General features: G+C 44.4%; 1 protein-coding gene across 9 annotated transcripts in view; it reads left to right on the forward strand.

The window, feature by feature from the left end:
* Positions 1 to 1,463: 1,463 nt before the first annotated feature.
* FMNL2 (formin like 2) overlaps positions 1,464 to 26,446 on the forward strand; it is a 146,830-nt gene continuing 121,847 nt past the window's right edge. For all 9 annotated transcript variants that reach the window (XM_062637797.1, XM_062637796.1, XM_062637799.1 and 6 more), the window contains exon 1: positions 1,464 to 1,725. In XM_062637797.1, coding sequence (XP_062493781.1) covers positions 1,609 to 1,725 — 117 coding nt within the window. In that variant the 5' untranslated portion in view covers positions 1,464 to 1,608. The remainder of the gene's footprint in view (positions 1,726 to 26,446) is intronic.

Raw genomic sequence — 26,446 nt, forward strand, 5'->3', positions numbered from 1 at the left:
TGTCATACCAGATAATGAAAATTAGGAAATGGTCATTTTCTAAACAATAATGTTTATCTTTTTGCCTTCCCCCTCCCTAGTTAATCTCCATGTAGATAGTTACCATCTCCTACCAGGCAAAATCAGAAACACCTCCACATCACAGCAGAAATTTATACAAATCCACTGTAGAGTGCACTGGTACATTTACTGCTGGCTGCCAGGTAACAGCACTAGTAAATCATCATCGTGTACCTTCATTCATGAGATTTACTGAGTTCCCTGAACTACCTGGCAGCAAAAGGCAGAACTTCACAGATAATCATGGAGAGCCCTTAACAGGGTTTGTAGCTTTATCTGTAATTGTGAGAGGGCACAATGCAGAGCACCAAAGTGGCACACACGCACACCCCTGCTCTGGGATGACAAAGCAGGAATAGACTGAAGTGGTGATCAGGAGGAGTAACAGCAGTAGGAGTGTCATTGTGAAGGTGAAAGCTGAGTGAAAATCCTTCTTCTCTGGAAGGATAATCGAATGTTAATATAAGGCAATGGGATATGGATTGGGGGCGGGGTGACAGGAATTAGGTCTTGCACTGGAGAATAAACCAGAAGTAAGTGCACGGCAGCACAGTCACCATATAGGTTGGTAGCATCTCAAGCTACATGGCAGAATTTCCATGGATTTAGGTACTGAGGTACCATGCCACTGGGGCTGGTGTTTTGACTCAGCCTCTGCACACAGCCCAGGTTAAAGCATTAGGGGGGTCTGGGTTTAACCATCACAATGCGAAAACACCATGTTGGAGAGCACTTGAAGGGAATAAAGAAACGATAAATAGCATCTGAAGACCAGGCAGCTTTGATACGGTTGGGAGGAAGGTGATCCTCCCGATTACGTTTACCCTCTGTTGTCCCGATTACGGATTTATTTGGGTGGTGTCACACTGAGACTGACCATCCTGCTGTTCCGATATCACTAAATCAAGGTGCGGACTGTGGGGGAGCAAGCAGGGCTGCAGCTCCTGGAAACCCCTCAGTGTACAGAAGGCTTCCCCACCATTCGAAGCCAACAGGCCCCCGAGCCGCAGAAGCGGTGTCCCTCAGTGCAACACCACTTCAGTCATCCGGAGGTGCACACCGCGGGCCCGACCGCCCCGCACACGCAGACCCCCACGGGCAAAGCCGGGGGTAGCCGGCGACAGGCTGGCTGACTGCGGAGAGCTTGCGGGCACACAGCAACCCGCCGAGGGAAAATGGACGCCGAGGGGTCGCCCCAGCCCCCACCCAACCTCAAGGCCCCCGCCAACCCCGCAGCCAGCCCTTTCCCTGCCGGCCCTCCCCCGGACGGCGGTGGGACTACGAGTCCCAGCGCGCCCCGGGCCGGGGGCGGAGCGGGGCTTTGTGCGGGCCGTGCCGGCCGTGGGGCGGCATGAGGGGGTGCCGTCGCCGAGCCGCAGCCGTAGCGAACCCGCCCCGGGGGGAGGGCGAGGGCGGCGAGCCATGACGGGCGGCAGCGCGGCGTTTCGCCGTCGGTGCTAGAGGGCGACCGCGGGGCGCGGAGCCCGCCTGGCTCGGCGGCGCGGAGCGCGGAGGTAGCGCGGAGGGGCCGCCGCCGCCGCCGCCGCCATGGGCAACGCGGGGAGCGTGGACTCTCAGCAGACGGAGTTCAGGGCGCACAGCGTACCTCTCAAGCTGCCCATGCCCGAGCCCGGTGAGCTGGAGGAGCGCTTCGCAGTGGTCCTGGTGAGTGCCGGTCCCATTGTCTGTGGGGAGCGGGTCGCGCCGCCTGGGAGAGGGCGCCGCGTTCTGCCGCCCGCCCGTGGGCCTCCACGGAGGGGCTGATGAAGAGTAGGGGGCCCCGCGCCTGGCCCGGGGCCGTGAGCGGGGTGCGGCTGCTGCGTGGTTGGGAGCCGGGGAAAAGTTGGAGACTGAGACGGGAACTGCCCCGCCGCGCTCTCCCCTCGGCGGCGCGGCCGCCCAGTCTCCGCCGGGGCCGGTGGCACAGGTGGGCTCTGCGGGACGGTGTCTCCCGCATCCCGCGGCCCAGCCGGAGGCGGCGGGACGGGGCCGGGGCCGCGGCGGAGGGGGGCGGGAGGGCAGCGGAGCGGGGCCAGGCGTGTGTGCCGGCTACGGCTCTTTGTCTCTGGAGCCCCCGAAGAGCCGCCTTCCCCCGAGCCGAGGCGGCTCCCACACGCCCGGGTCTGCCCCTCCTCGCGGGCGGCGAACCTGTGAGGAACCGGCGAGAGAGCAAAGCCCGCGGCGAGTTGTGGCGGTGTCGGCCCGGACCGTCGGCGGAGAGCAGCGGGCGGACAGATGCGGAGCCCGTGGTGCGGCCTCGCCTCGGCATGGCCCTTTCCAGGAGCCTGGGCTGTGAGGAGCCCGCGCCCCCCGGCCGGCTGTGGGGCGATGGGTCCCGTGGACACACTGGTCCTGCTGCCCACAAGTCCTCAGCACGTGTGTGAGGTTCACCGGGGCTGGGATGCAGGCGGTCCTGTCGTGCTCTGGTCTTCGTTCCATTCCTTTCCCTTCTCCTGAGCAGCTCGACGGACTCGGTGTTTAAGATCACAGCCACAGGAGACGTTACCAGGCAAAGACAGTGGTTCCATTGGTGTTGCATGGGAGTGTTTTGGGCAAACGTCCTGTTTTCTAGGTATCTAAGTGTTGTGAGTAGATTATCGCGACCCATCTGTTTTTCTATGTGTTTCTTACTTCTGACCAACGTTTATATGAAAAACAGAAGCTAGGTCAGGAGAGCAAATAAAACCCATGTGTATGCCGGGCCCTGCGTTGCCTCTAATGCCATGTGAAACCCAGCAAGGCGAGCTGTTGCAAGAGTAATTCCTGTATCAGATACTGGAGCAACCCCCCTGGTATTTTAAATACTCCTGGTGCTGAGTGAGGATTCACAAACTGGTGTGTGTTGGGGATTATTTCTGGTTAGACCCAATTAGATTATCATGTCTAAGAAAAGAATAAGCCTATTCAGTCAGGAACCCCCACTGATGAGCCAAATGGTGAGTGAGATGTTACGATTATTAGGCGCAGTGGAAAAAGCCTGATCCTGCCTTGCTCTCGTGGGGGAAACCTGTGATAGTTTTGCAGGTGGAAGATGCCCACACAAGCAGTGCCATGGCTCAGAATCAAGTTTTGATTCATCTAAGCCTACCAAAAGGGTGCTGGCTTAATCTGTGTGCATGGTCTGTGGGAGAAAATTAGTGGTTTTGAGTTAGGACCGATTGATGAGATCAGTACAAGGAAGAGACATCATTTGGGAAAGCACAGTGCATTAGATATGTATAACGTAAATATGGGAGATAACAGGATCATGTCTGTAATTTCTTGAGGTACTTGAGTGGATGGCATCTGTTTTTAGAAGATGGATTTAAATGAAGGGTCAGAGGATGAATGCTGTGGCTTTGCTGGAGGGGGAGGCAGGCCAGGCAGATGCATGCCTGTACCAATGGGGTGTTGGATGCTGTACTCCCATCTGGAGGAGCTGTGAGATGGGGCCGAAACACTACTGCTGGAACAGCCCAGAATTGCCTTCAGCCTGTTCTTGAAGCCAGCTGAGGATGGCTGGGGTTTGTTGCAGCTTCCAGGAAATATCTGACCAGTTTATGAAAGAATGAACTCCTAGGCTGTTATTACTTTGTTTTCTCTGTGGCTCTGAGGGGAGCATGACTGTGCCACTGGTCAAACCCCAGAATGGGGTAGGCAGTGGAAGAGTAGGGATTAATGAGAAAGGAATGATGGTCGGGGAAAAAGATGAGGAATATTTTCTGCAGGGAGAAACAATTAGTCAGGAGATGAGAGTATGAAGAAGATGTTGAAGGTTGTAGGACTAAAACTTACCTTCTTTACATGCTGCCTTAAGAAATTAGCCTGGCACAGGCATTGCTTATGCGCTTGGAGAGCCCTGTTGAGGTCCTGAAAGGCTTTGCTGACAGTAGCAATTTTTGCACCACTAATGAAGTTTTCAAGACTGTTCTTGACATTGATGAACATGCAGCTTGGTTGAGGTGCAGCTGCATGCAGGTACAGTCATCATGTAGAACGGTTTGTTTCTATGCGTAAAGAGTGGGGCTATGCGGGAAAGGTTCCTCTTGTGCAGCATCGCAAAACTGTTTTCAGGTTTTACTCTTTTCTCCTTGTGTAGAACCAGCACAGTGAGCCATAGCCCTCTTAAACACATCCATGTCCGTGAGGGGAGCACAGGTTGGCCATGTTTTTACAGCAGATGCCATGACAATTGACTTTTCTTTTTTTCACTTTGAACATACTCTCCTGATCTGCAGGATCTCTGTGGTCCCTTCAGCGAAGGGGTGGATGAGCAGCAGGAGGCATTTGTGTGGTAGCTTGCATTTGCTGGGATGTTAGCAGACTTAGTCTTGAGGAAGGTCTCTGGTGAAGTAGCTTGTCCGCTTCAAACATACATAGTCACCTTACTGCCTCCTTGGTTAGCCTCGCTCTTTGAGGTTTGAGGTGCATAAATTGCAGGAGATGATGGGAAGTGCTCCAGGTCACACTTTTTTGGTGAAGCTCTCAAATCTGACTGTGCTAATACACTCCTCCAGTCTGTAGTGGTGCTATTGGCATTACTGAGGATGCACTGAACTTGTGTATGGCAGTGCCCAGCTGGGCTTTAAGGGCAGCAATGCCAGGTCTGGCTGTGTCACACCTCTTGGCCTTCTGGACAGATGACAAGAGGATTTTCCCTGTGGATTTGTGTCGCCTGGTACTAGTTTTGGGACTGGTGCAGTGAATGTGCTGCCCTGGCTTGTTTGTTGTGTTGAGGTTTGTGCTTGTCTCTGCTAGTGAGGAACAGGGTCTGTCTGTGTGTTTCAGGAAGACATTGTATTTGATGGGATGTACTTCAAGGTGAAAATTTTTGGGGATAACCCAAGAGAGATCCAGGTTTCTGCCTGTAAGCCAAGTGTTTCTTCCATCCTCTCAAACTGATGAAAAGTCTCCTCTTTTGGTAGAATGTGTGAAACAACTCCCTTAAAGTCTACCTGAGAGTGTGAAGTTCAGGAAAGAGACGGCTTGTTATTGCCACCAAGTTCCCAATTTGCCCAGGAGGGGTGCTGGATAAGCTGAGAGTAGAATCCCAGCTGTAGCACTGACTTTGAGCTTGCCAGCACTCGGGTTCGAGCCTGCAGGAACCCCCCACCATTGCCCCTTCCCCAGCATGCTTGCTTTTCCTTCTCAGCTGTGTTGGATTCTTTTCCAGGCTTTACGTAGGGACACATGGGGGAAGAATGCGTAAATCATGAATTCTGGTAACCAACCCTGGTTTATTGCATAGGGAACCATTGCTCAGCATGCATGAGCTCCATTGCAAACCAAGTGTGCCAAATGTGTCTGTAGACATTATGGCACCCGTGCAGGGAGTCATGTGTTTGGAGATGCGGGGGTAAAATGCAGGCTTCCAGCTCCTGCAGCAGGGTGGTCTTTCTCTGAACTGGTAACAGAGTTGCACGTTTGCAGATGACACGTGGTTTGGAGGAAGCAGCCAGGAAAGAGTTGGCAGGGTAAACTGTTGCCTAATGAGCTGTGATTGACATAATTTGACTGCTGGATTACAAATCTGCAGTGAAGTTAACAGGAAATATCCTCCTACCCCCACCAAGTGCTGTTTTATTTTACAAAGGAGTCTTCTGTGCCCGGTCCTGGAGGATGGAGAGAGGCATCTGAAGTGTGAGGAGAATGTGGAGGAAAGAGGTGTTTCTGTTGCCCTGCTCCCAGCTCTGCTGTGCTCTGTCCTCAGTTTGACATAATGGTACCTACTTAGAGGCAGGACATCATCTCTGCTTCTGTTGCATTCTCATGAGGCTTTGCTCAGAGGAGCTTCTTTGTTTCACTAGAATTTCCTTCTTCATTGTAGATTTTGTCTAAGCATCATTTTCCATACCAGTCAAGGAAGTTTTAGTGTCTATTGCTGAAGAATTTGAAAGCTCACTGTGAAAACTCTGTAACATTTTCCAGCTGTTTTCCATTCGTCTTCCTAATCGTCTATCAAATACATTATGCATTGTTTTATAATATGTATGGTTTAGAGTCTGCAAATCATTAAAGAGCATGACATGACCGCAGGAGATATCTGTGAGGTAGTATTGGTTCCCTTGCTTCAGTGGAGATGCTGGAGCACTGGATTCCTTATTGTAATTCCTAAATTTAACAGAACTCTCCTGGAATGAATTTCAGTTGAGATCCTTCACTCTCCTGTCAGGGTAACTTGAATTAGTTTTGTGGAATTTTAAAGCAATGCTATGGAAGTTGGGAGACACTAAAATTAGATTTAGGAGCAATCTTCAGGAGAAGGGGGTTTCTAAAATTCAGATATTGAAAAGACCTGTTGTGTTTTCTTGTTCAGGCTTCATCTCTGACAGACTCTACCACTGGGCTCTTTCCTCAAGGTATTATTTAAATGATTCAATCAGTGACACCCTTTGCTTGAGAAACAATCTAATAAAGCACATTGTTTTGTGTATATATATTTCTAAAGAGTTAAACTTAGAGAAGTGTTACTTGGTGGTGACCTATCTTGTCAAGCTGCTTTGTAAATCAGTAGATGGCATTTTTAAGTTTTTCCACCTACCATCACAGGAGAATTTTTTTGTCAAACTGTTTTTTTTTCTGAATGGAATATGAGGGTACTGTAGTGGGTATTTAGCTACTAGCAAGTTAGTCACATTCCTAAAATTAATTTCAGATCCTGGAAACCTGGAAGACTTAAAAAAATAGCTAAGATGATGTAGATGCATGTATTTTTCTGTGTACCGTTTTTCCATACAAAATAATCTTTATGTATTGGGCTCCAGTGATGGAGGTATGAACCCATTCTGTCAAACTGTGTGTGTCACTTGGTCTTAAGCTCTGAATAGCCTGAGAGAAAGTACTCAGCTTTTTATCAAAAGACCCAGGTGAAAGGGATAGCCATTTTATGCCCAAGCAGTGGGGCTGGATCCCTCTCCCCAAAGGGCCTGGCCTGTTCTGGGGGGCTTTGGGTGGGTGTCAAAGCCTCAGTCTGCAAACCCAGTTATGGTAATGATGGCATAGAGGTTTCCTAAGTGTTTTTGTGCTGTGTGCTTTATAAGCCTATCATCATAATGTTGTATTTTATTCCAAATTATTCTGTGCTTTTGTCTAAGGTGAATAACAATGGGTCAATCAACTGCTTAAGGTGGAAAACCAAATGGGGTGAGAAACTTGTGCTTCTATGAACTCGGCAGGATGCTTTCTTTTTTTCTTCTCCCTTTTAAGTGTACACAGGGTTTGTTTGCAGTACAGACCCTGCTTCCCACCTGCAGCTCCTTTGCTGTGCAGGAATCCGGGGAGGACCCCATAGATGCTGTGCTTGGTGGCTGAAGTCCCGTGTTTCTTCTGGGAAGTGGACAGGCCTCTGCGCACTGTTGGTGGGGTTAGCTTATGGTATGGTTCCTGGTTGCTCACCACCTCTGGGATGGCTGTTTTCAGTGCCCCTTGGGCTCATGGAGTGATCACTTCTGCAGGTGTTGAATTCCTCCTGCTGAGCATGAGCTAGCAGGCTCCCCTGTCTTTTTCCCTAGGCTGCAACATCATCTTTCCTCCAGTGCATTAAAGCTTTGTCAGGCATTTCTGTCAGCTTCCTTAACCTTGTGTTCAAGGTAAAGTTTTGTGTGTTTTTAAGTTGTTTTATTTTGTCTTCACAAGCAAGGTCATGCAAAACTTGGCCCTGAAGTGTTAAATGGTCTCTTCTGCCATGGTGTGTAATGGGGATGTAATGGGTGCTGCTGAAGAAAGAACTTGAGAGAGGTGCAAAGTGAAATTCAGAATTTACAAGACGATCTTAAATAAAACGGTAGCTGTTGAATTGTTTTTGATTGACAAGTGAATGACTTGGAGCCACTGGAGTCTGTTTTTAGACTTTCATTAAAAAAACCCAAATCACTAGCTTTCCATGCTGTGTGAAAAGGTATTAAAGTCTACAGGAACTCCCTCTCCCCCTCCCCAAATAGCAAACCCCAGCACAAACACAAACCCAAACACAAATGTTTGATTTCCCTCATGTGTTTGTTCAAAAGTTCATGGTGGTACTTACTATTTTTATTATGTTTTTGCATCATTTGACGAAGATTGTAAATTGTTCCGGCAACTTTTAAAATAAATCCTTTTTAAAACAAACCAGCTGTGTGAAGCTGCACGTCCTAATTATCAACCCATTTCTGATGCTTGTATGGCTACTTAAGAGAAGAAGGAGGTGTTTTCCCCTGCTGGGGTTTTAGGTGCTGGGTGCTCCTTGCAGTTGCAAAAGGGACTGGTCTGGTGATTTGTGTTGGATCAACGCCGTATCTGTACTTAACAGGGTCCAGGCAGTCTTTTGCTCTTGCATTGAGGCTGGCACCTGCTGAATAAAATTTTTTTTTTTTCCCCCAAGTCTGTTCAAAAAGGTGGTTTAAATCTGTCATCTGGGTCTGTCAGTTCTTAGCTAAGGGAGTAAGATGCCCTACAGGAATTTTTCCTCATTATTTGTAGCTTGGAATGCATCCTAAAGTGAAACCAAGCTTTGACATTCTCTTTCTGATCTTTTGTGTAGTCATTGGGGTGTTACTAAAGGCAGACTTAGTGCCAGTTCCTGCCTGCTCCCCCCAAATACATTTTTTAGACTTGAGCTTTCAGCGTTTATGCTGTTTTTCAGTGGTGGTGTTCTTCCAACTCGATAGCAGAGAAGCAAGCATGAATACAGCCTACTGTTAATTTTTAGAAGTGGAAAATCCCTGTGACTGATTTCAGTTTTGCTTTTGCTTTTCTGTGCTGACCCAACTACTGTTCTTTCTGTGACACTTGCTTCTGAGCTGCAGCTTCTTGAGGGGGTGTGAGCAGGAGGGGGCTGGGGAAGGGTGTCATGGGGCGGTTTCTGCTCCAGTGGGCACCATCACGACTTATGTCCAGATGAAATGGTCCCACGTCAGCACTGATGCCCAGTGCTGACTTGCAGCATGGGGAAGTTAAATCAACCTCTTTGGTTCTGCTGCAGGTTCTGCTGCATAAGCTGTTGTCAGGAGTCAGTGATGTCCCTCAGTGGAGTTTAGTGCTGTTCACACCATAGCTCACTGATGTGCTCCTGTGTGTGAGGGGACGTGTCTGGCAGATGTTGGTGAGCTGGCTTGTGCCTAACCAGATGTGAAGCTTCATGTGAAAAGGTGTCATCAACCTGACTCTTCTTGAGCTCCTTTTAAATCAAGGTGCTAATAGGGTACTCCTAAATAGAGTGTTCTTCTATAGCAGGAATTGAAAGTTGTTTAAAAAATGATCAGGTTTTTACCCTGCTCACAGTTTTTCAAGGGTGATCCTCCAGGGGAAGCAGTGAAATAGGTCTGGAGGTAATACCATCATCACTGCAGCCACCCCCTGCATCGCTTGCAGACCTTCTCCTCGGCTTGATTTGGTTGGGCAGGGAATGCTGATGCCTGGCTCTCCTGGAGGAAGCCAAGGAGGAGCACGTGCGTGTGCTGCCATTGTGACCTTGCACGGAGCAGGAACTGAAGAGCTCTCCACAGCACGATGAAATGAATTATGCAAAACATGCTAATGCAGCAGTGCTCTACGGTACCAGTTTATTTTTAAGCATCTGGGCTGCCTCTTGAGTTTGATTTAATCACATCATGATCAGGATCAAAATATTTTCCAGTTCAGGAAGCCATAAAGAAAACTGCAAGGGAAGTAGTTGTTTTTCCTTGTTCCTTTTGGGTGCCGTGTCCTTCGGAGGTGTGCGTGACAGCAGAAAGCATGGCTGTTTCAGACAGGGTTTCCAGGGTGGTGGTTGTTCCCCTGGAGTGCTTGTGGATGCAACATACTCCAGTCTGGAAGTTTTTCTCTCACTGCTGGGAGATGTAAGCATGGTTTCCTTTGGTACCCAAAAGATTAGGCCTGAAAACTAGCTGTGGAAAAGCTAGTTCCAGAAGGAATAGTTTAAATTGCATGTGCAGGCAGTGAAGCAGCCATTCCAGCCACTGGAAGACTTCTGCAGCGAGCAGTGTGCAGCCACATTTTACACAAACTGAGCTGAATTATTGTTTGTTTTCTTCTTTGTTTGTTTGGAAGAGTCCATTGGGGATTTTGGTATAGGAAATAAGTGACACCAACTTACTCAATGTGATTTATATTTGAGTTAAAAAAAAAATCTAGCCCAAGCCTCCAGCAGTTAGGAGCTGCAGCATCACTGGAACTGGAGGCCTCACTCAGCCTGTGTGTCAGGTAAAAGCACTTTCAGCTGCTTAAAAAAGCAGTAATTTCCCATTTATTACATCCTGCTAATTTCAGTTCTGAAGGGTCAGTATAGTAAAATGAGCAGGTTTTTAGTGCTTGGACTATACGATTCCTCCAGTCAACCCTCGAGGGCTGTGCTTTTACCGTCATAACATTGCCACTGAGAAAGGCTGTGTTGCCAGTTACTTCTGCAAAGGACTTCCAGGTCTGTAGGTGGCAGAAGGTACATGACATGCACCCCTGCTTTAAATGAATATCGTTTCACTTGGGCTGATTGTTTTGACATTAATCCTCTGTTCTGTAGTTTTAATAACTCAAGATGCACAGCATTATATATATAGATATACTGAAAAACATAGCCATAATTTTTTCCTAGGCTTTGTCTCTTCCTAAAATAGTGTCTTACTGTTTTTTACAAGTGTTTCATTGCGTGAATGTTTGGATGATGTTTAACTTGCCCACACTCTGTTGTAACCAATATACCATAGAAATTTGACATATGTTGGTTTTCAGTTTACCATGGGATCTATAACAAAACAAGTGCTTGTCTTCTGTAACTGTGCAGCGTTAAGCATATATTTGGGGAGGATATTCATAAAGCAACATAATAGTTGCATTGTACTGGACATGAATGGTCCTCAGATGCGCGCTGTGCAATGCGTGGACCTCCAGGACTCTACATTGCAACTCTTGAGACCAACTGTGTGTACTTGATCATAAGCTGGAAACTTGCCCAGCGGCTTCCCAGCTCAAGCGCTGGAGAGGCGAGCAGGGATGCCTCTGCACGGGGACCCTGTGGCCCTTGGCCCTGGTGACTGACCTGTAATGTGCTAGGACTGCTGGGGTGATGGCAGCCAGTGCAGCCTGGTCTGTGCCCCAGAGAAAACTCCCATGTTGGAAAGATCCTTGGGAAAAACCTGTAGAAACTTCTTTCATGTTGCCTGAACAGCACAGAATGTTAATGGTGTCCTCCTGCCCTTTCAGAAATCATATCTTGATCCAGCGGGCTGAAGTGGTTGGTGATGGCAGCAGGAGCCCAGAAAGCTGTCCTTGCCTTCTGCGGTATCGGGAGTCTGTTCTGGCCACTCTGCCCTGTGGGGTATTGGCTGAGGGCAAAAATTGCTCCTGGATTCTTGAGGAGTATATGAAAAACACTTGGGTTGTTTCTTGTTTGTTTTTTTTTTTCTTTAGTGTGTATGTGGGTGTTGTAGCAGATATATTAAAATACAAGAAATAGTGGTGTGTCTTTTTTTTGTTTGTTTGTTTAACATGTATTATTTGGCCAGAAATCATTTTACTATAAAAGGATTTGGGGTGAATATAGATTGTACATCTGTTACTTGTTTGTCTGCAAAATGACTGTATAGTTGAGGCCAAAAGTGAAGAATAGAGGGTTGCACAAATTGGCAAAGTTTCTGAAGTCTTTCAGAAGCCAGCAATTAAAATGAAGAAGCAAATTGTTAAATCCAGAAATTCTGGTTGTACATCCATCTGATGCTCTAGCATGTCCCTTTACTGACTTCTCTTGTCCTGCTTTCCGTCCCACAAGAGAGGCAAACAAACAACGCATGCCTACCTCTGATGGTTTGAAGCCAGCTGTTCAGCAGAGGTGAGTGGCACCGTTATTGAAAGGGTCTGTGAAGCATTGGCGATAGCTTCGCAGAGTTTATACAGCAGTTTTCTGACAAACGTTTCCAATAATTTAGTGTGTTTGGGAGTGCTTCAAAGGGCTTTCTGCCCAGCGCTGAGCCTTGCAAATACAGAAGATCAAATAAATTAACTATCACAAATATTTAACTTAAAGCTTTGTCAGATAGGCACTTTGATGTTGCATGTGTGTATGAGAGCCTCTGTGTATGTGTACATTCTCCCAGATATGTTAGGTCATTGTTGTATTTGTCTCCTCTCAGACATAATAAGCCTGAAACTGCAAATCTAAATAATTGCGTTCCACCTTCATAGGCAAGCATGTTACCTGCCATCAGTCTGAAATGCAGCATTCACAGTTTTACTGAGGAGCCAATGGTAAGCAAATCACTGGTGTAGTGATACCATTGAGGACTGTGGCCTTGGTTGGCATGCCAGTGCTATAAAGGGCATTGACTCTAAGGTTATTTTTCATTGCATTTGCATAAGATGTTGCTTGGTGGCCAACAGCACTCTTCAGGTAAATTGAATAAGTCAATTTAATTAATGATAATTAATAAAGTGCACCATGGGTTGAGCCGTGAAGCCTTTGGTAATAACACTTCTGTGATAGCATCTAGCTTACAGCTAACTCTTATGAATTGTTGTGAATCTTGTTCTCTAAAAACTGCAGCTTCTTAAAATTGTCTTGAAGTTGACTTGTCTTCTCAGCAATCCTTTCCCACCACACAGGGAAGTGGCAGCATGTCTGCAAAATCACAGTTCTGCTCTGTGGCAGGGCTTCCAGTACAAATACCTGTTCTCTTGATCATGTAAATGAGTATCTAAGTGTGACAAATGTACAGAATTCTTTTTTGTAAATAAAACAAGAACTTTACAGAATTTTTATCCATGAATCTTTCACAAGCTTCACAGTGCTGCAGTGGGAGATAAGGAGAGAGAGATACTACTTGTTACCTTTGGAAAAAGGAAGCCTGAATTGCTATGAGGCCCCCAAAATCTGAGTAACAGGACAGAAGTTAGAAAAAATGTTTCCTCACTTCCCAGCACTTGTTGTAACTCCTAGGAAAAGAAAATAGGAATGTTGGCTGCCTCCCCCTGTGAACATGTGTTTGACACATTGGGAAGCCTGTGCTGTGTCTCTCCAGCTAGAAGGGGGATCTGGGATGTGGCAGCTGCCATTTGGCTCTTTGAAGTCACCTTTGCAGATCCATTTCCTTTAAAGTCTTTCATTTGTCTAGCACAGTTAAACGGAAGCTGAAGAGCAGCATTTTAGTTTATTTTATGGTGTTTCAGGGCATCTTTTCTCTTTGATGTATTTAAAAAAATAATCTCATTTTGTACTGGTTTTGTCTGCGACAGAGTTAATGGCTTTGTTTGCTTCTTCTTCCAGTGTTTAATTTTCTGATGTATTCTGGAGGTGAGATGAGGTTTTTGTCCTTCTTTGCATACACACATATGTATGAATTGAAACTTTTCTTTTTGACCACAAGGCTTATTTCAAAGATAATTGGCCTTTGAGCCCAGATGAAGGTGAGAGAGATTATATTCATCCACAGATGCTTCAGTCTGAAAAAGCTGGTTGGTGCTGCAGTCTCTCCAGCACACCCTGCTAAGTGCTGTGGCACTGATGCCATGCAGAAGACCTCTTTTGGAGAAGTAATGGCAGTATCAAAGCGGTGGTGGAGCTTGTTTTGGGGGAGAAGATAAAAGGAGGTTGTGAGGTTCTGAAGAATTGTCTTGACTTGGAAATTAATTCTGTGTTTTCTAGCAGTAGGAAAAAAGGCAATTTTCTTCTTTAATGTAGAGATGTCTGAGCAGATGGATAGTGTACACAAAACACTTGGGGGAAATGCTTTTAATACTATTTTTAAAATCCTTTTATATGAGAACCTGTAGTACCTGGGATAGACACCAGTGTTTTACTTGCATGTGTTTGCTGTGCTGAATGTATTCATGAAAAGTAAGAGATTCAGCTGTCTGGATCAAATGGCAAAAGAATGGGAGAAGAGGAATTTAGGAAGCTGTCATCTTCTGTATGGAATTAAATGACCTTTCAGATCGGCACACATGGAGGCTTATGTGTCCAGGTATGTGACTGATGACCTTTCCTCCTAAGCAAGGTATCTCTTTCACACATGGTGAGTTTTCAAAAGCTTTGTACAGCACATTGTTGCTGTGCTATCTTTACCACAGTTGTCCAGCTATCTGTTTGTGGGCCATCACTTTGTATGTGAGCAACAGAGAGAGACGTTTTCCAGAAATAAAGCTGTGCCTGTAAATTCAGACTTGTTCAGAGTAGAAGGCAGGTGGGCTTTCTCTGTGCTAGAGAAAGATTTTGGCAGAAGATTAAGTGCTTCAATTAGAATATAAAATAAATTGTGCAAGAGTTTACATGAGCTGAGTCCTTGTGTTCAGCAGCAGCAGTATCCTTCATCAGCAAGTGAGATGCAAATGAATTTGTTGTTTCACCGGGCAGGGCAGGAAAACCACCTCACAGTTTTTGCATGCTGATACTGCTGCTGTATCCCCAGATACTGCAGTGATTGCAGAGGGCAGTTTGTGCATCATGAGCACACAGGATTTTCAGTTAAGATGAGGAACTCTGATACCTACAAATGTGAGTGAGGCAAAAATTGATTAAGCATGAAATTCTTTTCTGGCAGTGGATTCTTGGTTGTCTCAGAGACAAAAGGTTGCACAACTGAAAAGGACTTCTACTTAGCTCAAAGCTATTGTTTGTTTGGTTTTGCTAATGTTTATTTTATGTCTGATGTCAAATCTTTGTTAAAGGTGAATTATTCCTTCTGTTTAGCAAGTGGAGTGAAAACTACCCAGATGCACTTGTAAGGCATTCAGTAAATTGTTAAAATTGTTTTAGGTGCTCTGAGGAAGTGGTGGTCCTTGAGGTGAGATAGCCTGTGTAGACCAGGGTAATACTTGTGTTTCTAGTGCAAAGCACAGTTCTTGTGTTAAAATAATCCAGGCTGTATACATAAATAAGCATATAAATTTATACATTAAAACAGAAAATAAAAAAGAGTAGCTGTTACAATATTTTTAAGGTTAATCTATAAGCTTATTTGGGTGTATTCGCTCAGTTGGTACTGCTGTGCCAAAATGCGTTCCACAGAAAGATGTGTAAGGAGGAAACAACCTCCTTTTTAACACTGAAAAAAGTCCTGTTTGGGTTTATTCAGTTTTCAGAAATGATAGGTTTAGGAATCACTTGTTAAGAAAATGCTCCTTGTGTGATAGCTCTGCATTGGAGGTGCATGCATTGTGTTTGCCCCAGTGCTGCCTTCCAGCCAAGCTGGTGGCTCATGGGGGAGCCATGTGTTAATGCTACGGTGAACCATTAGCACTGTGGTTTACTGCAGCGAGAACTTTTCTCACAAAGATGCTAGTGAAAAACAAGGAGTGTTTCCCTGAACAGTGGAGCAGCATAGCCAAAACACCGATTAAGGCCTTGAATGTGGCTGCTCCTAGCCTGCTGGGCTTTTAGCGTGGGTGACCTTGTGCTGTAGGATAGATACCACATCCACGGACATGTCTGCTGTACCTCCCTGAAAGCTGCATACATTGACTCTCCAATGCTCAGTAATGACCTAATTTTGGTTTCTCAGTTACTGCTACTTACTCAAGGTGCCAGGGGCCTGGTTGTCGGCTGCTTCCTCTTCTTTCAGTTAGTAGAGATATTTAGTCTTCTGCTTATTCCCTTGATTAGCAGTTTTGGGGTTGAAACTTTCCCTTTCCTCATAGGAGTGGGAATCAGCAGCTATTGCAGCATCTGCTTAAAAGAGAGTGGATCATTAGTTTCATGGAATTTTTTTGGCCAGACTCCATTGGTGGAGGTGTCTGTGTGGGCCCCTCCCGCAAGTACTTCTCCGAAGTTGTGCACAGATGAGAGTGGAGTCTGGCCCTCAGCAAAGGTGGTATTTGTGTCACTCTTTCTGCCATGTTAACTGCCAGTGCAGGACAGACTTTAAAATGATGGATATCTTTGTGTTTACATGTCACACCCTGGCAATTTTACCATGTGGCATCTTCTAGCTACCAAGCGGTACTTGCTGGTGGGGTTGGCTTTGTTCCTGTTGAACCACCCGGCTTGTGGAGCAGCAGAGACCCAACCAGGCTTTTGGAGAGGTTGCAAGCATTATTACCTGTGTGGGAACCTTGGAGGCATTTTAGCACTTTCATGAGTGCTGGCCTAGACACAGTCTCTGCTTTGGGTTGCTGTGCTTTTCTGTGGATCCATGCAATGATGGGGTAAGTGTTGTGGTCTTGCATGGGGAAAAGTAAGAGGAACTGGGTGGTGAGTTCGCGCATTCAGTATGTTTATTAGAAAAGCAAAGGGGCACCCTAGCTTCATTGCAGTCATCGACTTCACATGAACAGAACACTTCATGCACGGCTGAGGAACTGAGTTAGGAGCAGCCTGCTTCGCCTCCCTTTAGTTATCTTGAAGGCATTTCTAACTTTGTGGGAGGGAATGCAGCTGAAGAAATATCAACATGCCATGAGCAAATGCACTTCATTAGGGAGCACTGTTTAAAATTTTTTGCATTAGTAGGAGGCTGAACTGTGTTTCTTCTGTCTTATTTGTGTACTTGGTGGTGGATTGAGGGAGGGTTCTTATACACTGTGCATTGGAGCAGCCCGGAGCAATTTGACAGTATATAATAAAAATTACTGATAAAGCTGGGGGAGGAATGGGGAGAAGGCTTGGGTTTGCTGCCACACCAGCCCCTGTCTTGCTGGAACAGCTTTCCCTTGTTGGGCACCCTGAGGTGCACAGGAGGCTGCTGCGGCTGCGGTAAGCAGTGCTCCTCTTCAGGGATTGCTACAGTTCAAGGAAGTTGGGTTTATCTGTGCCTTCACTGCTGCAGTTATCTTGTCTGTCAGCTGAGAGACGTGTGTCCTGTGATAAGTGTTGTGAATTGTTATGCCACGTTTTTATCCCGTTAGGATTACCATTACACTCTTCATTCTCTTTATTTTTGATCGAAGCAGCCTGTAGCTTAGAAAATGACCAGGGTTTTTTTGCGCACTGTCCCTGGGGTTTTTGTCATGAGAACCCAGTGGCAGCTGCACATCATCTTCATAGTGTGTACTAGTGCAGAACACATTTATATAAATATGTAACTGAGAAGCCATTTTTTTCTACTCTTCTGTCACATTATGATATCTTGAAAATATCACCAAGTTTTTCAATTGAGTAAGAAATTAAAAGACAAATCCTTTCTTTCTAGGATAATTGCCTGCCATTGGTGCTCCTTCCCCAGGAAGCAGAAGCATTTGTATGTCTTTGGGCTCTGCTCAGTGCAAGCCTGTATCTCATAGGCTTATCCAGGTGCTAAAATAGTCCCTCAGGTCACCTGCAAGTGACCAGGCGTGGCCACAGGCTAATGCTGGAGTGTGTTTGTCCTAGAAGCAGGATTTGTGTCTCTTGGACGCTTCTTCGCACCCCACTGGACCCAGGTCTAAGCAGTGGTGGGCAGAGCTGGGTGGCTGTTTATCAGGCTATGGTGAGCAGACACAGCCCAGGGAGCAGGAGATAGTGGCAAGGAGAGGGGACAGCCTTTCCCCCCAGCAGTGAGGACATCCTCTACTTCCTGGGCTGGTATGGCAGCGCATGGCGTCAGCTTGCTCAGAAATGATAATCAAAAGATCAGCCTTTTGCAGGTGTCTCAGTACACTAATGAGTTTGGCTTTTTAATTCTTTGGAGTCTGTATGTATTGGAGCACTCCATGTGCAAGCAAGAAGGTCTGCTGAAGCAAGTATCATTTCCCAGTCTGATGGTCTTTGCCCTCTGAAATGTATGGCTTGTTGGTAACATCTGGTGGATGCCACTTTTAATTCGAATGCCATTGATGTTTCTGAAAGATGCTTTTCAGTACATTCATGGGGCCTGATTTTGCTGGTGTTAGAGGCTCTTCCACTTCTAAAGTGATACATGGGTGTGCTGGGCAGATAAAAATCAGGGCCTTGGTTTATTTAAAATTACACCATCTGGTCGTGCTGGGGGTGAGGTGCAACAGCAGCAAAAGCCACTAACTTGCAAGAAATCCTTGTATCTAAGGTTGGCATGGACTGTTGCTGATTGTGTCTGTAGATGCAAATCCTTCATCCTAATCTGACAAATTTAGGAGGAGTTCATGAACTCCTCCTTCTTGGTCAGGAATAAGTCTTCTTGCAAGTGTGGTAATTCTCTGCGTTACGAGATAGATAGGACAAATGGATTTTGTTCTCTTGTCTGGATGTGCAGGATGAAATTAATACAGGTCTCTCTGAAAGTTTTATTGATCCAGTTGAGGGCTGAATTTGGCCTGTATTTTTGTAGTTTTAATCTACAGTGTTTTGCGTTCCTAAATTGGAAAAGATTTGCAGTAGAAATACAGACCATAAGTATTTTGAAATACCCTGAGCTTAGAGTGGGGAGTCATGGGATGGCTGGGTTTCATATCAAGGGGTTTGTGTCAGGGCTGTGCCTTTTGCTGTCCCCAAAGCATTTCTAATGTGGGTGAAACTGCTTATTTTATCTTGCCTGGCTCTTGTAAGGAACAGAAAAGTCTTGGGTTGAATAATCAGCTTGAGACAGACCCAGCAGAGAGACTTCAATGAAATAGTCAATGCTTGTCACAGTTAAAAGCATCTGGAGATAAGCTGTCAGGAAGGACAAAGTAATAAATCATGTTGTTAGCCTAGCAAGATGGACTTTTGTACTTAGAGTTTCATATAACTCTAAGTACAAATTTAATTGAAAGTTTAAGAGGGAAACTAACTCCTGGCTGTTTACAATATTATCTTCTTGCCTAATAGGAATAGCATATGTTTATTTCTGAATATAACATCTTATATATGAGCTCCTGTAAAATGACAAGGTTTTATTTTACTTCAGATAAAACAATAACCGTACTTATAAACATCTATGTGTAGACTTCTTTGGGTAGTGTTTTACAATGGATTCTTTACTTCTTTCAATAACGTACTCAAACCCTCATATTACATGAAAATACAAAACTTCCATTTTAATACGCAACATATTTTACAAAGATTTCCTGGAGTCCCTGACTTGTGGTAGCACTGTAATGTGTGAAGGTTATATTACATGAATAACCACTTCACTTGTAGTCTTAGTCATACACGATTTAGGATCTGTAGAGGTTTTTACTGTTCTTTTAATAGTCAAATCATCTGGAAAACATACTTAAGTTTTACATTGTCTTTTTTTTTTTTTATGTTAAACCAATCTAAAAGTCAACAAAAGTTTTCCTCAGTGTGCAGCCCTGAGCAGCCAGGAATTGCGTTCCACCTCAGCAGAGCATCTGTGATCAGAGTGGGATATGTCAGAAACATCTTAATAGTTTTTAAAATCTGGTGCATAAATTCCAGATGATGAGAAATTCTCCTTACCCAGTAAGCTTGCAGACTGCCCTCCCCGAGTGTAGTTGCTCGAAGCTTCTTTTCTCAAGACTCTAATACTATAATAATCCCAAGAATAAGCATGCAGCACAGGTTTTTATCTTTTCTTTTAAACAGATACTGCAGCTGAGAAGTAGAAGCAGATGTTATTTCAGGGGATTGAAAATTAAAAATTCCCAGCTTTTTATTTTAAAGCTTATGTGCCAAGGAGCAGTAATTTTACATCAGAATACAGAGGCGCTGTTTCAGTCTGCCCTGTTCCCTGGCATTCTGCTCTGCATCTGCCGCTAACTTGCCGTGCTCGTGGATAACAGTCTCATCCCAGCTTTTCCTTTGCTGTCCTGGAAGGCAGGCAGGGAGTTAGCTGGATGGTGTGAACAGAAGATGCTAAAGGGCTGTAGGATGCAGCAACCTTGGTACCAGGGGATCCTCAGGGTCTGTTTCAATACCAGTCTGGTAACTGCGAATGCAGTTTTTCAGGCTGGGTGTCCTGCTTGTGCAAGCAGTGACAAAGTGTATGGCAGTCACACTCCTGGTGTAATTTTATGGTTAAAAAATACAAGAGAAAATTCTGCACGAGACTAATCTGGATGTGTGGTCCAAGGGCGTTTACTCAGAAACAGTTACCAGTAGAAGAGTTTTCTAAATAATGATGAAACCATTTACTCATACAGGAATTTTAGTTTAAATTACTTAAAACCATATTTTCTTGCCATATTGTTAGAAAAAAGTAATGTGCTGTCCTATACATAATACCTGAGTTCAGTGTAATCCAGGCAGCAACTTGATTTTGGTTATCAATGGGTTTATTACTTTTGTTGCAGATTAGTAGTTCATCACTTTGCACATGAACTTCACTTTTCCTTAGAACTTTGTTACAGCCAAAGACGTGTTTTTATCAAATTTCGTATGTTGACTCCTTAAAAGCTGCTCTTGTAAATATCAAGTAGTTTCTGTTAATTACCAGGAAGCTGGGAAAACCTTGAATGAGATTTAATAAAATCTATTACCTGTATTTATGCATAAATACTGGTCATATGCATTGAATGCTGAATTAATTATAAAAAATAGAATAATAGAAAAAAGATTAATTGAAAGATGGGAAAAACAAAAAGCAGAGCTTTGTTCCATGTTTTCCAATTTCTTCTTAGTATCCTGAAAATAATTAGGAGTGTTGAGTGTGATGGAGACAGTGAGTCGAACAGGAGAATTTATGCTAACTGACAGCTAATGGATCAGCTACTTTCTAAATAAAGATCAAGGGTAGGCAGTCTTACATTCTGCTTGATGAAGTTTAATCATTTGGAGTGGAAATCCAGCGAGAAACAAAGCACTTTCCCATTCAAATACAGCATTTTTAGAGTGCTAAAAATGCAGGAAGTTTGTAGATTTTGGTAATTGGGCAGTAACCTGAAAGCCACTTGGGATGGTCAGAAAGTAATACTGCCCTAAGTCAGTTATGTTTCTCACCAGATCAAATGAGATTTTGTCTCTGAAAATCTATAACTTAAAGAGTGACTTCCAGCTCTCCACGTAGAGTTATTTTTATCTTAGCATGTGAATGAATATTAGAGCTGGAAATCCACTGAAGGTGCAGCCGGATGTTTAGATTCATGAGGGACTGACTAACCGCCTGCTTTCCAGTGGTACTGTCTACCCCAGGGCAGTTCTGCACTTGCTTTGCCTTTGTGCTAGCTGCAAGGCTTACAGCTTGTTATTCCTTATGTAGCTTTTTCTGTTGCATTTGATTCCTTTCGTCTGGGCTGAGCTAGAAGAGCTACTTTTCTATATCTTAATCCTCATCTGTCTAAATCAATCCTTTTTTTTTTCTTTTTTTTCTTCACAGGTAATACTATCCTCTGGTTGTCTCTATTCAATATTCCACAGGTTTACTTAACCTGTGGAATACCTTAATGTATGTCCCTTAAGTAGCTTACATATAAAAATAAGGATAACTTTCTAGTAATTTCTTGGACTACCCAATTAAAACTTAGTTATTCCAGTAGTTCAGTGCAAGGGTTGTTTATAGCACAATCAGTTGTGGAGTCTCACTGTAGCCCAGAGTACTTGACCTCACTAAGAGTAAGACCCTGGTTGGGGAAGAAGCAACCATACGTACCTGGCAGGAACGTGCTGCTCATGAAGGGACAGTTGTGACTTGCTTGGCTTCCTGAAAGTGTGCCTGGGCAGAAAATGCAATATATTTTGTCTGCTCATAGAAATGCCTTAGTCTGTCTTTTCAAAGTGAGGCACAATGCAGAGGTGTTAGTGGGCTGCAGCGTGGCTGGCAGTGTTAGCAAGGAACAGTGCAGTGGGGGAAACTGTTCTCAGCTGCGCCGTTCCCACTGGATGAAGCACTGGGCCTGGCCGTCATTTGCCTTTTGTCAAGAGACCTGGTTGGAAACCAACTTAAACACAGCCTAATGTAAAGAAGCATGGCTCTGGCCCACAGATGTTTAAAATGAATCACACTGCTTGTCTTTATTTCTCAGCTGGGGTTAACTCCTGGACTATGGAAAATAAAAATGGTCTTTTTATTGCTTCGGAGGCTGCATTGTTGAGCTAATGCCATGGGTGCTTGGTGATAAATACTGTAGCACCAAACAGCTGACTGAGAGAGCAATACAATTGTGAGGCAATATGCAGTTTACCGTCCAGCGAGATGATGTGATTGAATCGCAAATAGATCAACAGAGGTTTGTGTTTTCTCTGTGTATTTTCTGAACAGGGGCTTCTCTTCTTTGTGATTTCTAGAAGATAAAACTTACAGAAATCAATAATATATTAGCTAAGTGGCACAACACAACAGTAATCCTCCCTGCTAGAGTTCTTGTGATAAATCTCCATAAATTTCTTTGAAGGCAGTAGCATTAATGACATAATGCTTATAACTATATAGTAACTATATAATAACTCCAAAGCAGCAATAATAACCTTTCTGGCATTAATTTAGGGTATGCATTGGAAAAGCTTAAGAGTCCTGAGAGCTGGTATGTTTCTAGTCTCTGTCAGTCCTCCTGCTTGCCTGATGCTTTTGACTGTCACCAAAGCAACACCTGGCCTTCAAGGTAGAGTGCCTTCATAGACCTTGACTGATGTAGGTATACATGCATAAATATAAGCATACATAACTCAGAGTTGATTGACTAATACTTTAATTATGGCATTAGTTGAGAAAATTAGTAGAGGTGCATAGTTAATACAATTGAAAGGATGTTCCTGTGAAAATCGTTCTAGCAAATGTTTTTAATGTAGGTCATTTTAACTTCTCAATTTCTTAAACTTTCTTGACAGCAAACCCAAACCCAGGCTTATTGGTGCAAAATGAACCTTACTGAGGGCTGTTTATTGGCTCTGCACTGTAACAAATCTTTCTTCACATTTTTTGGCAATCATTGCCTAGACTCAGCTGTGCAGCCTGGAGTTAGTGCTGCAGCCTTGTTTCTGAAAGCAGTTTTTGGGGAAGATGGGACACAGGTGGTTAAAGGCAGCCTAGGAAAAAATTAAGGATTGAAGATGCATGAGATACAGTGAAAAGGGAAGACAATTTAAATACTACCCACCCATTCACCAGTGTGAAACTTTTATCTGGTTTGCCCTGGCTGTGGAAATGGCCCAGTGGAGCACTGCAAGAGAGACTTTACTGAAAGATGCTCATTGTTGGATGTGGAAGGTGTTAATCAGGAAAATGGGGCGTTATTTTAAGGAAGATTAATTTAATTACAGTTCAGGATTTCTGTGTAAAGAGGGAGTAATCAAAGTAATTTCACTCAACTGGAGCACAACATGGATAGATGTCTCTTTTTGGTGGGCAGTGAGAGCACCCTAGTTCAAAGACTTTCAGTAGTCTGGTGTGTATTTTCTTGTGCTTCAGCCATTAACATTTTGGGACAAAAAATTCATCCTAATTAGGCCTTATTTCTCAACTGGCCATCTGTTCATTGAACCCTCTCTAAATCTTCCTCTGCTGCAAACTCTCTCTGGCTGCATTGAGATTCTGGCCGTCTCGCAGCTGCTTTGTAAAGTGAAACAGGCTGAGCTGAAACAGGTTGATGTTGAGTCTTCATACCCGGAACTTGTGAGTAGCTTGTGCTTTAGAAGTGTTTTTGGGTGGACTTAATAAATAAGTCTATCTGGACAAGAAAAGCCCCAAAAGACACACATGACAGCAAGTTAACAAACAGCTATTGAAGACAATGGCCTTTTTCCCAGCCTCAGACTGCATGTCTCTCTGGCTCTCTTTTCTTTTTGTGAAATGCCAGGGTTCTTTTCTCTCCCTCTGCTCCCCTTTTAAACTCCATTTTTCTCTCCAAAACCTTCTTTTAATTCTCGTAAGACTAGTGCTTTTGGGATATCTACTGCAATATATTTTGCAGATGGTATGTGCACTGGAGATTAGGCCAGCTGATCAGCTTTCTGTAAGCGCGGTGGGAAATCTCTTTGCTCTGATTGCTTAACAAAGAGAAATGAGAAATCTGGGAAGGTTTCACCTTCCTAATCTGTGTTTTGTGTCACAGCTCCCTAAGATGTGCTCTATTTGGGTGCATAGCCTGTGGTTATGTACAGAGGTACAGGATACCTTCCACAATTACCCCACCTCACCAGGTCTCACCAGGTTTCTCACCTGAAACCTTCCAGTTTAGCTAGCTTGTTAGATCTGAATGTGTCTGCATTTTGGCCTTGGGGTTCAAGATATATCTAATAATAATTCTGTTTGTTTTTTTTTTTAAATCTGTATAGTTTCCTTTGCAGGTTTTGCAGTGCTAGCATTAATACATCCTAAGGTGTGAATCCTTCCTTCAAAGGCAGCCCAGTCAGTTGTGAGTGCAGCTCTGCTGCTTTGGGGGTGAATTTTGCTGTGAGCACTCCCCCTGTCTTAAAGGGACTTCTCACTTGAAGGCCCGTGACAAACTTGTAGTGGTTTTGTTTTGTTTTTGTGTTTTGTTTTTTTTTCTTTTTTCTACCAACTCTTTTTTTTTTTTTTTTTTCCACTGCAGATACAAAATGAAAGACCAGAAAAAATAGTTGAGTACCAAAAGGTTTGCAGGTCATTAGACATCACGATACTAAAAGCTGGTGTTACCTTCTCTCAAAATAGATCAGAGAGGAAATAGAGATCTGACAAAGAAACAAAACCCTAAATAAACCTTTTTTGACATTGGATTAGAAGACACGTTTCTATCTAGTAATGTTAATCTGACATAATGCTTGTTCAGTTGAGACAACTGGAGTGCACAGTGGGAAGCACTGTTCCTGTGTCCAGAACAGAGCACCTTCTTCTCTCCTCTGGCTCACACCATGCCCTGTACAATGCTGCTGGGTAGCTTTCCATGTGGAGCTGCTCTTTTTTTCATGTAAATGTGCACCAGAATGTTTTGTGTGCTTTTAGTCTACTTCTACACATGAATGTGTCTCATCTTTTAATTTTCTTTTATGGCACCCATAGGTGAAATATGTGGCTTGTGGGCCAAAAGTCCCTTGTAGCCGTATAGCTTCTGCATCTTCTCTCTTGGGAGAGGGTTGGATGAGTCGCTGTGCCAGCCGTGTGACTTTCAAAACTCACACGGAAAGAGGAAATCGCTTTAAACTGATGGAAGGTAAATTCAGATTAGGTGTTAGAAAGAAGTTCTTCCCTGTGAGGGTGATGAGGCACTGGCACAGGTTGCCCAGAGAAGCTGTGGCTGCCCCATCGCTGGCAGTGTTCAAGGCCAGGTTGGACGGGACTTGGAGCAACGTGGTGTAGTGGAAGGTGTCCCTGCCTGTGGCAGTGGGTTGGAACTGGATGAGCTTTAAGGTCCCTTCCAAGCCCAAACTGTTCTAGGATTCTGTGATTCTATGGAAAACTCTCAGGGTCAGTGGTCAAGCTGTCTTCCCGCTGACTTGGTAGTGGGCACCAGCTGGAGCAGCCACCTGCTCTTACCTTGCAGCCAGTTATGTGATCATCAGCCATCTATGCAGACACGTTCCTGGGGGTCCTCAATTGGTGCCTTGGGGTCCTGTCAGCACTGTGAGGGAATGGGGCTTGGAAGCAAAAGTGGTGGTGCAAGCTTGGAGCATATGCAAGCTGCAGGAGAGTGAGTCATTTCCAATTTTCAGGAGTAGCAGTGGGGATTTTTCTTTTTGCTAACACTCAAGAGAGAGAGTGAAAGGCATTTCCCATTCTGTTAAGCAAACGTGAGCCTGGGCTTAGAGATCCTTTAGCTGGGAATAGTTTCACAATGGGATGAGCTGTGCCTTGGTCAGTTTTGCCACTTTTGTTTGTGACCGTCAAGGCATAAATTAACACTGCCCAGGGGATCCTGGCACACTTTATTTTTCAGTGGGGGGGGTGGGGGGGTGAGCAGGGATGGGGCTGTCAGCACTGGTTTGAGGTTTGCCTCTCTCTTTTTGCCCAGGCTGTTGCAACGTGCTATCCCATTTTTTAGGACATGATAGAAAATGGTATAGCGTTAATACTTTTTTCATAATATCACTGTATAGCTCATAATTGTAGAACTATATAAGAAGAAGCTTAAGGATGCATATGAAAGGTTTCTATTTTCTAGCCATTGCATAACAGTTAGATTTGTGTATATGCAATTTATGATTTATTTTCAGGAAGGGTGGAAATTTTGTCCCTGTGGTAGTTTCTCTTGAGTAATCAGTTTCATCCTTCGTATTTCCTGTGTTTTCTTTTTTAGCAGAATACAGTCTTTTTAGAAGAGTTCATTTTACATTTAATTTGTGTTCAGTTCTGTATATGTTCATGGTCAAATTCTGTTTTTAGTTAACTTATAGACAATTTCATTGACGTCAAGAGAAGCTGGATGCAAGTAACAATATGGCTCTCCATGATTTTATGCATCTATTGCTTTCGTTTTGGCTCACAGATACAGATCTCTGGTGTCTGCCATTACAAAGAACAGATGCCCCTCATTTCAGACCCAAATTTATTCCTATCCCACACAGATCTGGTTAGTGTTCTTGCCCTGTTATTGTTATATGCAGCACAGATGCATTTGAAGCGGGAGGTCAAGGAATCGAGTACAAACAGTGCTATATGTTTAAATTTTACAATCTCATTAACAGTTTCTTACTTTGCTTTTTCCACATTCTTCAGTTGGGGTTCTTATGCTTGAGTGAAAGCTAGAGACTTGGTTCCCG

Source organism: Pezoporus occidentalis, unplaced genomic scaffold, assembly GCF_034315485.1.
Source record: "Pezoporus occidentalis ecotype Australia unplaced genomic scaffold, CSIRO_AGI_Poc_V1 ctg54, whole genome shotgun sequence".
Classification (NCBI taxonomy): Eukaryota; Metazoa; Chordata; class Aves; order Psittaciformes; family Psittacidae; genus Pezoporus; species Pezoporus occidentalis.